This window comes from Homarus americanus, unplaced genomic scaffold (genome assembly GCF_018991925.1).
Source record: "Homarus americanus isolate GMGI-L3 unplaced genomic scaffold, GMGI_Hamer_2.0 scaffold52512, whole genome shotgun sequence".
In the NCBI taxonomy this organism is placed as follows: domain Eukaryota; kingdom Metazoa; phylum Arthropoda; class Malacostraca; order Decapoda; family Nephropidae; genus Homarus; species Homarus americanus.
In genome coordinates, this window is record NW_024735442.1 from 1,280,441 (window position 1) to 1,299,480 (window position 19,040).

At 37.6% G+C, this 19,040-nt stretch overlaps 1 protein-coding gene across 3 annotated transcripts in view; it reads left to right on the forward strand.

The window, feature by feature from the left end:
* The window catches only part of LOC121870972 (sortilin-related receptor-like), a 69,064-nt gene that overhangs the window by 23,317 nt on the left and 26,707 nt on the right, over positions 1–19,040 (forward strand). For all 3 annotated transcript variants that reach the window (XM_042372967.1, XM_042372965.1, XM_042372966.1), the window contains exons 12-21: positions 1,998–2,413; positions 6,694–6,874; positions 8,813–9,048; positions 10,262–10,337; positions 10,769–10,918; positions 11,492–11,688; positions 13,360–13,441; positions 14,060–14,251; positions 15,218–15,381; positions 15,986–16,098. In XM_042372967.1, the coding sequence (XP_042228901.1) occupies positions 1,998–2,413; positions 6,694–6,874; positions 8,813–9,048; positions 10,262–10,337; positions 10,769–10,918; positions 11,492–11,688; positions 13,360–13,441; positions 14,060–14,251; positions 15,218–15,381; positions 15,986–16,098 (1,807 nt within the window). The remainder of the gene's footprint in view (positions 1–1,997; positions 2,414–6,693; positions 6,875–8,812; positions 9,049–10,261; positions 10,338–10,768; positions 10,919–11,491; positions 11,689–13,359; positions 13,442–14,059; positions 14,252–15,217; positions 15,382–15,985; positions 16,099–19,040) is intronic.

Below are 19,040 nucleotides of genomic sequence, written 5' to 3' on the forward strand. Positions count from 1 at the left end.
TTACCTAAGAGGAGAAGAGTGAGCCAGGTTTTAAGGCTGTATTAAAGGGTATAGCTGTACTAAACATCTATAATCTTTTCATTTTTTACAATATGTTTGGTTTCTACAAGAGTAAAGTCGGACTTACAAACAAGCCTCAGGAACGTAACTTGTGCGTAAGTAGAGGAGCACCTGTATTACAAGGGGAAAAATGTAAAAAAAAAAATTTAATATTTATTTTACAAGTTATAGTAATAAAATATGAAAGTTGGATTTATTCAAGTGATGTGAAAGCTACTTTTCTATGTTTACCTGGAGATGAATTATGGTGATTTAAAGATTTTCAATACTGTATGCAGTGTCATCTTAAATTTCGGTGAACTTTATTTTGAAAATCAAAGGTCATATTGATCTGAAATTTTGGATGTAAATATCAGTCTTGTATATGCTGTACTTGTCTACCAGTTTTATAGTAAAACTACCAAAAGTATCAAATGACATAAAATTGCCTCTATATCATCTTTGATCTACTAGATGATTACCAGATGATTGGTCAGTTATTGATTAAACTCTTGTACAAGGGGGAAGGTAATAAGGAAGTGTGCAAAAGCTGAAGAGGAGTCAGTCTTGTGAGTATACCTGGAACAGTATATGGTTTGTTATTGAGAGGATAGAAAAGGACTAGAGGATATATGGGTTGTAGACCAAATTATATCAGTAAAGATGTTTGCAGAAAAATTAATTGGAAAGAAATTAGAAATTGTATGCAACATTTATGGATCTGGAGAAAGCACATGGTAAGGTGGATCAAGAGGCACTTTAGTAATTGATGAAGATTATGGAGCAGGAGATTTGCTGATTGGTGCAGCAAAGGCATTCTGCTTTCTGCAAATGTAATTACATATATGTGAAAGTAAATGGATGACTTATTGAGATTCTTGGGGTGAAAGAGGTAAGGCAAGGATGTGTAATGTCTCAATGGTGGTTAAGGATTCTATATGGATGGATTGGTAAGGGGAATGGAGACAAAGTGACTGGGGCATGAACAAAGCTGAACTTGGAAGATGGTATGTGGTCACTGGTAACTTGTCTCTATGCAAATAATGCAGTGCATTTCATTGAGAGTGAACAGGAATTGCATAGTGTGGCAAATAACTGTGGCAATGTGTGATAGAAGGATAATGAAGATAAATGCTAGGAAGAATATAGTATTTGTTCTTGATGTGAAGGGGTTTGACAAGGTGGATTTATTTTCTATGATATTGAATAGAAAGTTGAGTTAATCGAAATGTCAAATTATGAGGTAGAATAAGTTACTGGAGGAGGTTAATGATTTAGTGTGTTTAGGAGTGTATTTAACAGGAATGGTCTGAAGGAGAGTGAAATTTAGGGACAGAACAGAAGATGCAAGGAGGTTGACTGGAGAGCTGTCACAAAGAGAAGGAATGTAAATTTGCTGATAAAGAATGAACTCTGTGATAGTTCAGTGCTTCTTGCCCAAATTTCTAACATGTGAGTTGTTTTGGAATGGCAGAGAAGACAGAAGGTGTAATTTGAAAAATTGGTAAAGAAATGTTGAATGAGATGTTATGGATATTGGAGAATGATGTATGAGGGGATAGGAGGGTGTTTATGGGAAAGGTAGGAAGAGGAAGACCACCGACATCATAGAGGAGAATGGTGGATTAATACATAAAGAGAGAAGGGGGGGGGGGAATAAGGGAAATAGAAAGGGCAAATGAGGTTTGTAATGATAGCATTACCTGGAAGCTCGTTTGCAATGACTGTCTCCTCAGAATGAAGTCTTTAGGGGGGGGGGCAATGTAGATAAGATGTCAGGATGATTTGAGCTGGTGAAGGTACTGTATTTGCGTGTGAATAGTGTAGTAAGCATAACCCAAATCGAGTCAGTTTACAGAATACAGTTCACTGATTTTGTGAAGATACGTATTGTATAATCTAATATGTTCACTTTTAATGGTTATGTAACTTACAGCAAATTTTTTGTTTTGTTTTAGGTGGATATGAAATCACTTTTTCAATATCCATGCTCTAAGGATGACTACAAGACCTGGTCTCCCTCTGATGGTCGTAGCGGACGGATGTGTTTACTTGGACGCAAGCAGGTTTTTGAACGCCGTGTTCCTCACTCCAATTGCTTGAATCAAGTCAACTATGATAGACCAATCTCAGTGGAAAACTGCCCATGTGACCGGGAAGATTTTGAGTGTGATTTTGGTTTCATTGATGACATGGAATCCCAGAAATGTTATCAAGATCCAGAGGTCTCTATTGATCTTTATGCAGTTCCTAACACCTGTAAACCAGGGCATTTTTACAATAGGACAAACGGTTATCGTCAAATCCCTGGAGACACTTGCGTAGGTGGACGAGCGTACCAGTACACTCCTTCTATCACTGCTTGTCCTGTCACGTAAGTTTTTAAGAGTACTATTATATTTCTATCATCTATACTTGTTCTGTCTCAGGATTTTTAAACATATTTCAATGTCAGGTAATCACCATTCCCAGAATGGATATCAGGCAGAAAAAATTCCGGGAAATTTGTCCGAGGATGAAAATGAAGCGTATTTTCTGAGAAAAATTCCAAGAAAATCTCTCCAAACACCTATATTCTGAGCCTGGTGAGAGTTCCAGGAGATTGCATCACACTCTAACATGTCCACACTTGCCAGGCATGTTGGTGGCCTAGCTGCTTGGATTGCTTGGTTCATATTCTGCTGCTATTATAGAAGGTTGTTCCCATGCCAGTTGCTGTTTTTGCATACAGTTTATGTTGTGGAGTACTGTACATTACTGTATTAGGACACAATCGGCCAAGAATACAGTGTTAAGACGTTAAAAGTGATTGCCGTTATGTATACTGTATTGCACATTTGGTAAGTGTGAAAGTACCATATGTACAGGAAGAGGGGAACACTGGAGCATCTTAACTCTTGCCTTTATTCAAGACTTCTTCAGGTTATGAGACCCTTTAATCTACCACCCCAAGAATGGGTGACCTGACATTACAGAAGGTCAGTAACATGAGACCAGTAATCCCCCACCTCACCTCTCCTGCAAGTGTCAAGACATAAAAAGGTGATTACAGATATGTATATAGTAATCACTAGCTAATTGTTAAAAAAAAATTTGCCATCCATGTTTTCACTGATTTAGTATCAGTGGTATCCACTATTTTAGTAAATATCAAGAAGTTTATACTATTCACTGTTTTAACAATTATTGAACATAATTGAAGGTAAAGTGACTAGTTTAATGCATCCAGCCTCTTAACACAGCGGCATGGAGGTAACATCTTGCTTGAGACTAACTGCACAAATTATTGGTCATTTTGAAGACAATATATAATGCAGTGCAGTCTTGATTTCCCTCCATGTTCCAATATAATCTTCTGAAAATGTAAGGAATTAATAAAAATAATAATAAATAAAATAAAAGAAAAATATTGCATTGCCATTTGGCAATTGTTTCACTAAGGACATAGGAAAATGTAAGGAATTAATAAAAATAATAATAAATAAAATAAAAGAAAAATATTGCATTGCCATTTGGCAATTGTTTCACTAAGGACATAGGAGAACAGTGCCCTTCCCCCCCCCCCATAATCATTGGCTAACTCCAGTGGATGTAAGGAATGCTTTGTGTTTTTGACCTTATTTATGATAATCATTTTTTTTTTTTGCACAGTCTGTATGAATGATTATGTGTGCATATAACTGTAACAAAAGTGAAGAAATATTTGTATATCTACCCAAAACTACAAGTTGAAAAAGAACAATAACAAGTAACTCGACTCACAGCTTGGCCTGGTAGGAAGAGGTTGAGATCCCCGACACCACACCCCCCTCCAGCTCCCCCCTTCCCCTCCCATGATTGGATACTAACTCCCGTGGATGCAAGAATTTTTTCTTTTCTTTGTGACGTTATGATGATTTCTTTAATTATCTTTTTTTACTCATTCTGTGTGAACGATCATGTGTGTATGTAACAGTAAGAAAAAATGATTAAAGTTACATACATTTACCCCAAAATATCAGTTGAATAATAATAATACGTAATAACACAGTTTGGCATGGTAAGGGGAGAGCTATGGGGATGTAGCTACAGGGGCAGTCTAACTTGGCAACATGCCAAGTCCACACATGCATTCACTTCACACGCATTCACACCCATGCTCTTCGTACCCATGCTCTTCACACCCATGCTCTTCATTTTTCTTATTTTATCGCAACATACCATCTCCATGGACATAATTTTTTCTTATTCACTTTGTGAATAAATGTGTGTTTTTCAGGGACTTAACTCATTTGCATAGCAAGGGATACCTGTACTATGAGAAATCCTGGGATGTGGGCTTTTTTCCAGGTTTGAGAAAGTCATCACATTACCCGGAAGAGCTCTGCACCAATTATTCCGGTTAACGGGGATATTACTACATGGAAAGGGAATTTTGTGAGGTAAAATAATGTTTAATGATATATGGCGTTATATCAAATTTAATAATTAGATTGATGCTAATTAATACTCTAGGGAGGCCCTTTCCTGCGAGACGACTGGGGTCTGGCCTGTTACTCACCTTACCGCATTTGAATGCACCGCACGAGAGATAATTGTACGTAATGAGTAATAGCAAGCTTGCTATTCGAGATAAAAATGTGGCATTTGTTGCATTAGCATTATAAATAAATTGTCTACTAACAGTTTTATAGGAGTAATCACGATAAAATAAAATTTTCTAAACGTAAAACGCGAGTAGAATCCCAAATTTTTGTTTATGCTTAATGAAATGTATATACAGTGGTCCCTCGGTTAACGAGCACAATCCGTTCCAGCATGTTGCTCGTTAACCGAAAAACTCATTAACCGAAACCATTGTTTCAATGGGTTTTGGGGTAATTGGTTCCAGCTCACAGAAAATTCAAAAATTGTAGAAAAGCACGCTTACTTTGAGGTGTGTATGTAGAAGGCTCCTGGATGATGATGATGATGGGAATTAGAATGGGGGTGGAGGAGAAGGGAGAAGAGAAGGCATTGGGGTGGAAGAGAAGTCACCCCATGGCGCCATTTCACCCATAAAATTTTAGTTCTCTTGGTGTAATTCAAGATTATTTTCTTTAAATCAACACTGCACTGCATTATATATTGTCAATATGTAAAATAAATTTCAAAATGACCAATAATTTGCTTGGAAACACAGAAAAAAAGCGTTTAGTTGAAGAGTCTCAAGCAATATGTTACAGGTACCTCCACTGAAAAGAGAGAGAGACTAACGCCTGTTTGTGTGTTAACAGGCTGGATGGCGTGCCAGAAACTTGTTTCTTTACCTTCAATTATGTTCAATAATTGTTAAAATTACTAAAAAATATTAATATTAAACTTTTAAAATTATTGAATAGTATAAACTTCTTGATATTTACTAAAATAGTAAGGAATTTAAGCCCTAAAACCGATAACTGTATTGGCGGACTAATACTACAGGTGGTGGACCGCCAAATGCAAGCGAAAACATGTTGAGGTCGGCTTGTAGAAAACTCGTTAATCGAGGGATTGCTCGTTAACCGAAGTTAAGAATCTTATGGAAGGTAACTCGTTAACCGAGGCGCTCGTTAACCGAGGGATCACTCTACAGTATACATCATTATACCTTAATTATTTCATGTGATTGCAATATGAACCTTGTTCCATTATAAACCATACATATTTAAAAAAATTAGTTATGGAAGAAAAGTTGTGAAAAATTAATATTTCACTCGGTAATAGTGGTGTAAATTGTGTGTTCTGATTAGCGCGCCCAGGCCAAGTATAGATTATTCATTATTTCCCTCCTGACACAAAAGATAATTGTACATATTGAGTCATAGCACTAGGACTGCTTGTTAAAGGGCTAGAAAAACTATCACTTACATTAGAAGGGCCAAAGACACTGAGAGAGGCATCTGGAGGCACCACACTATCACCACGGGGTACAATCTCCTTGCACTCTTTCGTTTTCACACACCACTACTCTCGCTAACAATTTGAGACATTTTTCAAAACTCTCACAACACTGTTATGAATAAATGAAGTCGCTGTGATGCAAGAGAAATCAGCACAAGCCGCAAGAAAATGCGTGGGAAATGTGGATCAACGTTATATCCTGGGTCCTTTAAACATGAAAGGGAGACTGGTGTGGTGACTTTGGATTGCAGTCTACATAGTTGCCAGATTGTGCTGACGATGCCAAATGTGTCCTGCATGTCGAGTGGTCATATGCAAACAAATATATTTTATTTAAATTTTTACTTAACACACAAATTTGATGATGAAAATTCTAAAGTGATAATTTAGATCATACACAATTTTGTGTATGAAAACCCAAAGAGTATTAAATGAGATTTTGCCAAAAAAATATCTATGTATTTGATATTACAGTACAGTACTAAAACAAAATACTATTCATTATAAAGTTAATAAACAAATAAATTTCTTCACTTTCAAGGTATCGAAAAGTCTTTAAAATGTGAGAGTGGTACTGTATCTTGTTTATTAATCTAGTCTTGATTTAATATGGGAAGTTGACTGGAGCAGGAGTGATAAATAGATAGGTGACCTATTATCTGTTAATATGTCATATACTCTGAGGTATTGTCTCTTTGCAAAGGTTTTATATGTGTTTGCACCAATAATGTTCCTTTTTTGTTTATTCCTTAGTGAAGAGCAAGAATTCCTGCTAGTATCAGCTCGTCAAGAGATCCTGCGATATGACCTTCTCAACCCCGAAGCTGGACTGCAACCTTTACCTCTACTAGATTTGAAGATGGTTATTGCTCTTGACTTTGATATGTCAGCCAACTGTATATACTGGTCAGATGTGAACGAAAAAAAGATATATGTGAGTTTTAACATAGAAAATTTTTGTTTATTTTCCTGTAGTTATATACTGTTCAAATTCTTTCAAAAGATTGGGAGAAATTTGAAAGAAGTGAAGGAAGAAGTTGGTTGGTATGGGAATATCAAAATTTAAGAGAAATAGTTATCTCTTGGATGTGCAATTCATGTAGTACAGAGTACTTGGGAATTGCTGTTCCTATTTTACTGTGGGCTGTTTGGATGGGATGTAGTATGCAGAGGCATTTTTTTCCTGCCTTCTGATTTTTTATGGTCCAGTTCATAAATTTTAAAGCATTGAAGGTAATTCTAACTAAACTCTGTGCAAATATGTATGATCTTTTGATATATATTGAACAGCAACTATAATCAAGAGAGCAGAGTTGGCATGCATGTGCGTAGTACCCTTGTCTTATATTATATACGTGAGAGAAATATATTGATGACTAAGATGCAAAGAATAAGGGACACATATAAGGAGTTGTGGAAATGAAAGGGGGCATCAGGCAGAACTGAATGGATTTGCTTAAGTGGTATGGACATAGAGAGTATGGGAAATGAAAGATGGTTAAAAACAATTATACAGTGGTCCCTCGGTTAACGAACACAATTCGTTCCACAGAGTCGTTCGTTAACCGAAAATTTCGTTAACCGAATCCATTGTTTCTATGGGATATTGGGCAGTTGGTTCCAGCTCACAGAAAAGTACATACAAAGTAAAAAAAAAAATAATGCAGTAAACTACACTTACTTTGAGGTGTGTATGTAGAAGGTTCCTGGTTGATGATGATGATGGGAATTAGAAGTGGGGGTAGAGGAGGAGGGAGAAGAGAAGGAAGTGGGGATGGAGGAGAAATCACCTTTCAGGGGATCCATGCTCGATGCAGTCATTTCACCAATAAAATTTTAAGTTCACTAGGTGTAATTCAAGATTATTTTATTTAAATCAATACTGCACTGCATTATATATAATCAATATGTTAACTAAATTTCAGAATGACCAATAATTTCAATGTAAAAATGCAAAAATATTCAAGACCCCAACAAAATCGATGTTCACTCCACTGTCAGCAAAGCCAAACTGACGCCTGGTGGCTGAGTCAAGCGGGTGATGGGCGCACAAAAAACTAGTTCTCTGTACTGCATATATTATCAATATGTTAACTAAATTTAAAAATTACTAATAATTTTATAAAAAAAATGCAAAAATATTGAAGAGCACAACTTTCTTGATATTTACTCCACTGGAAATGAATGTAAACATAGAACAGATTACTGAATTGGCAGTCTAGCCCATTAGCTGATCAGCTGATGTTCACAACAAAACGTGTTGTTCGTAAGGATTTCGTTAATCAAAGTTTTGTTCGTTAACCGAATTGATGATCCTTATGGGAGGTAATTCGTTAACCGAAATTTCGTTAATCGAACAGTCCGTTAACCGAGGGGCCACTGTAGATAACACGTGGATGGTATGAGAAAAAAGGGGAAACCAAGTATAAAGTGATAGATGGGATGAGTGAGGTATTAATTGTGGGATAGATGTGCATATAGAAGCAGCAGTGCATTTGAATGATTGAATAGCATGGTGTCAAGTGGTGTTTGGGGCTGGACATGCTGCTGACAGGAGATGCCCAGCTGTATGAAGCAACAGGGATCACTCAGATAGGTATTTTGGAGTCTGTGGAAGGAGAACATTTTGGTAGCAAATATTAGTTACAGCAGTTTTAGAAAGAATGAGAATGGATGAAGGAGAATCAGAGGATGCTCTTGATACCAGTCACCTTCAATCAGAGAAAGAAAAAAGAAAGGATTAATGAACTTTTGTTTTTGTTTTTTTGTTTATATGTTTGTATAGTAAATAAGAATAATGAATATTTAAGATATGAACATAAAGTGATAAGCCTTTCTCCTAAACACTGTGTCTATGTTTTCTCTCCCACAGCGGCTGTGTTTTGATGGAAAGCATGACGTGGAAACTCTGGTAGATACCAAAGTTCACAGCGTGGAGGGACTTGCTTTTGATTGGATTTCTAAGAATCTCTATTTTGTTGATGGACAGCTAAAGACCCTTCAGGTTATTCGAACAGATATCTCTAACTATGGACGTATGCGGCGGACTCTTCTGGACAGTAAAGAGTTGGATAATCCACGTGGCATTGCTGTCCATCCTGTTCGAGGGTTTGAATGACTTTTTTTTGTTTGATGATGTACTATATCATCGCATCTCTGTATTTACAATACCAATATCTTTCAAATGTTCAGTTTTTCATTGTATAGTGTATTACAGTTTTTTCTCCTGAATTCCTTCCATATCCATGCATATGGAATGTGATGGTATTTCCTTATGTATTTACATCTGGATGACACATGCACTCAATTACTCCCATCCATATCTTCTTTACAGTTGTGACATTTTGTAGGTTTCTTTGTAAGCATCTGTATGTAACCTGATTAACTTTTCAATGACACTTTCATTCAGTTTAATGAATTTGTGACCTCTGTTTCACAAACACAGCTCTAGGTTAAACGTCCCCGTAGCTGACAGTTGGATGACTTATTATTTTACTTGATATTCTTTGTCTCTGCAAAATTTGTCCATAGGATGCTTCTTCGAGAGGCAATGTTCATTCTTCCAAATTCAATTATCTATTTCAAAGTTCAAAGTTATAGGAAGTTCAAAGGTCAAAGCCTTGTCTAGAACACAACACTTACACAGTTTTGATACGGATATTCTGATAAACCTTCACAGAAGATGTATCATTACTAAACAGTGTACAGAATTTTGAACCAAGTCACTATGTCATAGGTCAGCAAAAGAGTAGGTCACAGGTCAAAGGTGATCATTATAGCAGGTCATAGGTCAGTACCACAGTAGAAGGTCAAAATTCAAGACATTGTCAAGATCATAACTCATTTCAATAAAGGCAGGTGGATGAGAACCCCCGTGTCAGGGGTTCTCATCCTGTGGAATGGTGCTAGGAAGGGTATCCAGTTGGAAAAGTTTGCTTCACATGCCTGATGACAACCAGGTCCCCTCTCTGCTGCACTTTCTGGGCTGGCACATTGGGTTTGCAGTGGTGAGTGCTGGAGGGGGTAGATATGTTGTTCTGCCTTCAGGTAATCACGGCTAACCCACGTAAGTGTGGAAAATGGCCTCAAGACATTGATGATGGTGATAATATGAAACTTTAAAAGAATTTGGACCAGCAATAGGCAAAGTGCAGAACCTAAGATTCAAGTTTCTGCATCAAATGTCAGGGTTACAACTAAAGGTCAAAGATAGACATTTTTCTAAAGCATGACACTTGTGTCACTACACATACAGGGTACTGTAACAAATGTTAGTTGGAATGTGTATCAAGTAAATTAACCAACACCAGTTAATTTTCAGGTATCTGTATATAACGGATTGGTCGGATACTTCACCTAAAGTGGCTCGAGCTTTCCTTGATGGAACCAATTTAATAGTGAGTTTGTTTATTGTTAATTCTTTCTTTCAGTTATTAAATACCATAAGTAATGGGAATGTGTTATGGTATTTGTTTCCTATTTTGAAGAGTATGATAGATAAATTTTAAATGTAATAGTCTGAGGCACTTATCTGTATTGGGAACATTTGGATCACAACCAGGTTTTTGGTATGTGTGGAATGAGGAAAGAAGATTCATTAGTGAATTAGTAATTTGATTTAATTAAAAAAAATGGGTTATAAATCTGAAAGTTGTCTGTTATAGGTTAAAGTGAGAACACCAGATTTAAAAGGTTAAATCTAATGCAAAGTGGACATTAATTGTGAAAAAGTTAATGGGGAAAATTGGGTCTTGTTCATTCTATCATTATTTACAGCACTTTTGTTCCCATAATCTTGTTAAAAATTTCATGTTTTATAATTCCACAGACATTATTTGGAATTGGCACTGTTGGGTGGCCCAATGGCATCACAATTGACTTCCAGTCTGAGCGGATCTTCTTCGCAGATGCCAAGTTAGATTATATTGCATCAGCAGACCTGGATGGACGCTATATGAGAAAGATTATAAGTAACAGTGTAAGTGATTACTGTAAAGTAGTATGCAGTATCACTGTATTAATTATAATGTAAGTTAGTAACTCATGAACTTATATGTAAAATTTGTAGTTCTAAGTACTATTTAACAATTCCTGTAAAGTATTAACTATGTAATGTAAAATAATATAGCCTTATGCTGTAAGATAAAATGTCACTTGGATCTCTAAAATTTTGAGAATATTTGTTAGCTCGTAGTGAACAGTTCAGTGCATCAAACTTACCATATTTCCTGAGTTAGACAAATTTATGTTGCCAGGGGTTACAGTAGCATAGGTCTAGCATACAGATACTGGAATTAATTCCAGTTATAAGTAAATGTAATACAGGCAGACCCTGATTTACAAATGCCCAATTTATGAATCGTCAAAAACATTGTTTTGTTTTTTATTCTGTGCTTTGTTTTACACAAAAATCACACAGTTTTAAATTTGTTGTTGCTATGTTTTTGTATCATTAGAAGATGCCAAGGAACTGACAACCTATTTGACACATCAGAAAAGTTAAAAAAAATTATTTTTGGTGATATATAACCTCATAATTTTTGCACCACAGGACAAGGTTATGCAGCCATTTGCCTTGGGTATATACAAGTCAACCCTCTTCTGGGATGATTGGAATGTGGACCAGGTGTTGCAGGCAGACAAAGAGTCTGGCTGGGGTATTGCTCCAATTGCTAATTTTACAAGAACAGGACTTGTTGATCTGAAGGTGTTTGGTCACTGGTCACAACTTGGTAACAATAGTTGTGGGTGAGTTCAGTGGAGTAAAGTGTTTAAATAACTCCAGATTTATTTTTAATTTCATTATGATTTCTTGAGTTTGTTTATTCTCCTTACATGCCAAGTAAGGAGACTAAACAAAGATGGGGTAATTCATGTACAGTCTTGATATTCTGAAAATATAATTTTCTTCTTGTAGTATTTAATTTTTTTTTAAATTAATTATTATTATTATTTTTTTAAATACAGCATGCCCTTAAAATTCGTGGTGCCTTGGGTCTTAAAATGCCTGCGAGTATCATTTGCTGACCGGGGAGCTGGGTGGGTATATTTTTAGGTACATAAAAAAAAAGAGTAACACTCACTATACCATGCTGGCTGTTTGTGTAGAGCCTGTTCCTCTCTCCCCTCCCGCTGATGAATATCATGATGAAAATGTTGAGTATGGTGAATGGTGATGACGATGAAGATGAAGGCAGGGGGTTACAAGTGCTCCTCATTTTTTAAAACCTGCTCCAGCTTGTAACCCTTCTCCCGGTTAATCTCGGCAAAGATCGCAGAATACTCCCTTGCTGCTACATCGTCTGCCGAGGCTGACTAAGCAGTGATCCTCAAGTTGTGAAGGTTGTAGTGCTTCATGAAATTCTCAAACCACCCCTTACTGGCATTAAAACCTTTCTTTGTGGAATCACAAGAACCACCAGCACTAGCACCATCCTCACCACTCACTTCACCACCTTCCTCAGCATGGAATCGGTCATACAGGACCTTGGCTTTGTCACGGATAAACTTCTGGCTGAGAGGGATGTGGTGGTGGTTAAAGTCCCCATTCCAGATGTTAAGGGCTTTTTCCATCTTCATCATAGCTGTATCCCTCACATTAGTGGCTACCTTGGCAGTAGAGGGAGTACTGAGGGCAATGTCATTACGAATATCCCACTTTTTCTTCATGATGTACTAATAATGGTTGCCCCATGTGTAACAAGGATGGCCGGCCCAAGGGAATAGTCCAAGAAGACCGGACAACTCGTCAACTGCACTGGCTAACCATTACCCCGGAATACGATTTGCAAATCGATTAACATCCAGGTTCCGAATTACTGCTGGGTAGACAGAGGAAATGTAGCAGACAGTTGACCCATTAACTCCATACTCGAGGCCACACGCAGTAAAACTCTGGCCACTCCAAAGTTTGTCCAGCAATTGTATCTTCTCCAAGAGGGTCTTGACCTTCTTTTCTCTCTTCATTTGTTTGGGTCCTTCCTGTGGCTGGATGAAGATGGTTGAGGGTATTTGGGAGCCATCACAAGAATGAGGAGCACAATTGTTAAGAGAGCAGAGTGGCACACGCAGGAGATGGACAAGTGTTTATCCCCCACTGAGGTGGAATGTGCGTGTGGCCCAGCCGCCTGGGACAACAGAGACGCAATGTGGCACCACAAAACAAGCGTGCTCTCTGTCCCGGCCACAAACATGCCGCCAACTTAAAAAGTACCTGCAGACATTCTTGGGTTCATCCAGGGTGTCCTCCACAAATAATCAAGGCCACGAATTGTAAGGGCTTGCTGTATATCTACCCATTTGGGATGGAGGAAATTTTCTTTGTATCTTAGAAGCATAACAGTAAGAGTAATGAGATCTAGTTGATCATTGATGCACATCTTTCAGTTTTCTATAAGTAATTGTTTTGATGTTCCTCAGGAACCAGACAACTGGGTGCAGCCACCTCTGTGTGGGTCGTCCCAACAACCAGTTTGCCTGTCTCTGCCCTGACGGCATGGAGGTCTGTATTATTCATTTAGCTTTATCTGAGTGGATTAAAGTTCATTTAATATGCTTTACCTATTCCATGTATTAATATTTGTGTTTACATACATAAGCTTCTCTTCCAGTACCATTCAAGAAGTTGCATTGTGAAATATGTTGCACAAAATACAAGTTTTGGAAGATATTAACATAATACTTTGTCACTAGATCCTGTACAATGGCAAAATAAAATTTCATAGGTGTGCTATGAAACTCTATGACACTCTAAGCCAGCAGTGGGGCCATGACTTGTAGTCCATTCTTTCACCACCACCACTACTCCCTGAGTCCATTTGCTCTCACCTCATACATCACCCTGGCCCTCCCACATTCTTGTTTTCCTACCTCCTAATCACATTTCTTTCACTGTTTCTTCCAATTATTCTGGCTAATGGGATATCACTATTGTCATCTCATAACTTGAGGGCTGACCTTGAGTGGTATCAGGTGAAATGAATGGTAAAAAAATGGACTTATTAATGCTGCTTGTGAAAGGTATGTTCATAATGATGAATTTGTGAAGGGCATAATAAGTCTTACCGGTATATATATAATACAGGGTATATGAAATTAAGTATTTAAATATTCATTTCAGCGGCAGGTAGCAAGTTCAGGATATAATGAACAGTGCATGTGTCCAGATGGATCCCCTATACAAGAGAATGGAACATGCAAATCTGCAGGCAGTACCTGTCCTCCTAATTTCTTCAAATGCAAGAATGAAAGATGTATCCCCAGCCAGTGGCAGTGTGATAAAGACGATGACTGCGGAGATAACTCGGATGAAGTGAGCAGCCCATATATTTATGAACTTTTATTTGTTTATCTCCAAGTTTAATACCTTTATTAAGTCGGATCATACTCCCCAGAGACTAATATACAGTATCTTAAATATTCTAGTGCTTATAATTGAGGTGCTTGCACTAATAATGTAATTATGATAGTACCCAGAATTTATGAATGTTTTCTAGAGGTGAAGAAAGTATAGCATATACAGTTCACAGTCCATAAGTATGTGTGGAGTGGGGTGGAAAATGAAATAGAGGATTGCTAGTCAGTTTTGGTGGAAAGAAGAATGACTTTGAAATTGATTGATGTGAATATATTACAAGGAGCAGTGTCTTTGTAGAACCAAGATTAACAGTGAATGGAAGGTTCAGAGGAAATAGAGGCAAAGAAATGTAAAGAAAGCTATAAAAGTCTGTGAGCTGAGGAAAGAAGATGTAGCCAAAATATTAAAAGAAATGCTTGAAATAAGGTAGGCACATGGAAGTTGGGGCAAACTGGGAGGAGTTGAAGATGAATGGGAGCAGTTGAAGGATTTAGTCCTTTAAATCAATTGATAGTTTTGTCTATGAAAGAAAAATGAGTAAAGTTAATGACAGTGCTTGGGGCAACAGTGTGACAATCATGGGAATGTCATGTATCACTTTGGCTTGGATGTTGAATGTCCACTACTTAGAATTTTGGATGTTTCAGATTTTGGATATTTGGACTAGAGTTCATGTATTGTACTGATTTCAAGTATAATTTAATTCTCTCAACTCATCCAGTTCTTCACTATTTTAAACTGAAGTAACGTATCAAACAAAATTAAGGTGAATATGATTGATAATGGAACGAGTGTAGAGGATAATGACTCTACCATTCTATGGTAATTACAGAAATTATAAATGAGCTTTATGTTTTATGATGGCATTGATGTTTTCAGGTATTATCACATGTGTGGCAGATAAAATTGCCTTTATTTCAGGTTGGGCCTGAGTGTGGCGAAAAATCCTGTGCATCACCTTCATGGCAGTGCAACAATGGCCGATGCATTGTACAAAGTTGGGTTTGTGATTATGACGATGACTGTGGTGACAACTCAGATGAAGAGCACTGTCATCATGAAGAATGTCCAGATAAATCCTTCAAGTAAGCTTATTATAATCTTGGTTGAAAGTTTAGAGGAAAATGGCAGTGAAACTATCCATCAGTTAATATACGATAAATTATGTTTCCACTCCATAATTTTCAATGGAATCAATGAATTTATTTGAATTTTGGTATAAAAGTGTGGCATGAATTATTGGGCAAGTTGCTAGCTCATTTTATTTCAAATGTATTGCTCTTATTTTTTACAAAATGTAGTTGATCATGATCAACAGTTTCTGCTTGACAAAAGAGAGAGAGATCCAAACTTTTCATATGTAACCATTTTTCCCGGTAATGTTCTAAATTCTCTCTCTATTTCTCGCATTTGCAGTCCCCTTCACTAGTGCAATTACAGGTGCTCGTCATATAAACATTCCACAAATCATAATTGAGGTATTTGTTTTAATGTGATTTCACAGTATGTTTACTATTGCTAGTTTCCTTCTTTTGAATGTAAACAAACACAGCACTGCCACACTGCATAAAACCTGATCATCCCCTGTAGATGCATGAGTGAAGGGGATTGTACATATACTGTACATATACAAACTACAGTATATGCACACTTGAATATGCTTTGACATTGTTGCGTTTTAACCACCAGGTGCAGGAATGGGCGATGTATCCATATTAACTGGGTTTGTGATATGGAGGATGATTGCAGAGATGGTTCAGATGAGGACAATTGTACCTCTACAGTTTCCAGTCAGTGCAGAGGTAATGTTGGTATCTCTTCATTCTATGTGGTAGATTTAAGAGGGTAAATGCGTAAATCTGTACATTAGAAGACGATTATACGTTTCCGTTATTGAGGTCAAGGAAGCGAACATTTATACGAGGTCTGTCCGGAAAGTATCCAGCTGTTGTGAATATTGTGAGAACTGGTTGCGCGGCCTTGATGTAACTTGGCAGCCACTCAGAGAGGACCGTACTGCGCATGCGTGAACAGCCACACTCCCATGGGACAACTCAGATGCCTGGCAGACGTCTTTGAGTGAGCGTGGGTACTGTGTGACCGTCGCATTTACAATGACCAGACAATGATGAAGGAGTACTACATCTAAGTTCTTCGCCGGCTGAGGGATGCGGTAAGAAGAAAACGACCGTAGCTGTGGGCAAGTGGTGACTGGTAGCTTCATCATGACAACGCGCCTGCCCATTCTTCACGTCTTATGCAGGGTTTTTTGGCAAAACATCGCATCACCCAGGTCTCTCAGCCCCCCTACAGCCCAGATTTGGCTCCCTGCAACTTCTGGCTTTTCTCAAAGCTAAAATCGCCGTTGAAAGGGAGGAGATTTCAGACCGTGGACGAGATTAAGGACTTTGCAGACTGTTTTGAAAAGTGGAAGGGACGCTGGGAGAAGTGTGTGAGGTCCCAAGGGGAGTACTTTGAAGGGGACTAAGGCACCTTTGTCCTAGGTAAGAAATATTTTTTTTAATAGTAAATGGCTGGATACTTTCCGGACAGACCTCGTACTTTACTTTATTCTGTTCACCACTGATAGACCTGTTAGCTGCTTGGGTGGTTGGTCATGTCTCTGTTACGTACTGTAATCAAGTACTGTATTGGGCATGTATTGATTCTAGAATGTATCTGTATGCGTACCAATATTCGTCAAATCTAGTCTTGAATGAGCTCACACGCAGGGTTGTCCTAACATAGTTACTGTATTATCATTCTAATATCCTAATTTTATGTAATTGGAACATGAGGTATTAGAAAGGCTTGTTGACTTGCCACATACATTAGATAATACATTATCAAGCCACTATGAAAGCTTTTCAGATACTATCTGAAAATTTTTTTGTTTAAAGTGGGCGTTTGGCATTCTGTTAATGGTAATACAGTACTGTATACTCTGTTGCTCTATGGTAATTTAATGGTATTCAGATATCATAGCAAGTTATGAATCACACTCCGAGTCAATGTACCGTATTTTATGGCATATAAGATGCACCCATCCATTTTAGCAGGGAGTATTTAAGAAAAAAGTTTTGTGTGAATTTTCCTCCTGTAGCCATAGTTTTCTTAATACAGTATATACAATACCAGTAAATTTGAGGAATAAATAAAAATTATACCAATAAATGAGTTACAACAAAAAATACTGCATTGCCAAACCAGTAAATAAAAGTCAAATGAAAGTTTAACACAGTCTCCATTTGCCTATACTCCCTGGTTCACTATAGCAACGCAGACGCTACCTCCACCGATTCCCTAGCAATGCCCCCACATGCCTTGCCTCCTCCCATTCCCCCACTGATAAAGCTAACTCGTGTGCAAAGAGATGTACAGTATATTCCATTTATGTGTTTGCCCGTAGAAAAGTTGTTTCCTTTACTTTTCACAATATGTATGTAGGATGGTGTGTGCATGTAAATCAGTAAAAATAAATTAAGAAAGTTATGTATATCTACCCAAAAATACGAGTTGAAAAACAAGCATAACACCTCACAGCTTGGCCCAGTAGCCTGGTGGTTACAGTGACAAGTCTAACCTCACTACAATGCCGCCAGTAATGTTAACAGATGCAAATGTGAAAAGTAAGTTATCTGTAAATCTTCATTTGTATCAGACATCAGTAGATTTAAAAATAAATGTTGCAGGTATGGCATTGATAGATTGTATTGTTTGTATGAGTAGGTTACTGCTTAGCTACCCCTGAAGAGTTGGGTGTCTGTCATATGGACGTTAGTCGTCTTGGGTTATCAGCATCAGTACAGTGGTTATTAATCGAGCATTTATACAGTAAGTTCTTGTTTAACGTTGCCCTTGACATCATTGTTTTGTTATAACGCCGCTACTCTTTAGATGCCTATGATTCGGTATAACGTCGTCACGGACTACTTGGTACGGCGCATCACCCTCTCTCATCTTGGTGCGCTTCACTCTCGCAGAGCGTCCCAGCGTCCCAAAGCGTCCCCAATCTTTGTTAGGCTTCCACAGCGTTTGTGGGTGTTTGAAGTGTTTTTGCTCTAAATACTGTACAGTGGTCCCTCGGTTAACGAACACAATTCGTTCCACAGAATCGTTCGCAAACCGAATCCATTGTTTCAATGGGATATTGGGTAATTGGTTCCAGCTCACAGAAAAGTACATACAAAGTAAAAAAAAAAATGTAGTAAAGTACACTTACTTTGAGGTGTGTATGTAGAAGGTTCCTGGTTGATGATGATGATGGGAATTAGAAGTGGGGGTGGAGGAGGAGGGAGAAGAGAAGGAAGTGGGGATGGAGGAGAAATCACCTTTCAGGGGACCCATGCGTGATGCAGTCATTTCACCAAAAAAAATTATGATTCACTAGGTGTAATTCAAGATTATTTTATTTAAATCAACACTGCACTGCACTATCTATTATCAATATGTTAACTAAATTTCAGAGTGACCAATAATTTCAATGTAAAAATGCAAAAATATTCAAGACACCAACAAAATCGATGTTCACTCCACTGTCAACAAAGCCAAACTGACGCCTGGTGGCTGAGTCAAGCAGCTGATGGGCACACAAAAAACTAGTTCCCTGAACTACATATACAGTATTATCAATATCTTAACTAAATTATAAAATGGCTAATAATTGTGATATAAAAAATGCAAAAATATTAAAGAGCACAACTTTCTTGATATTTACTCCACTGGAAACGAATGTAAACATAAA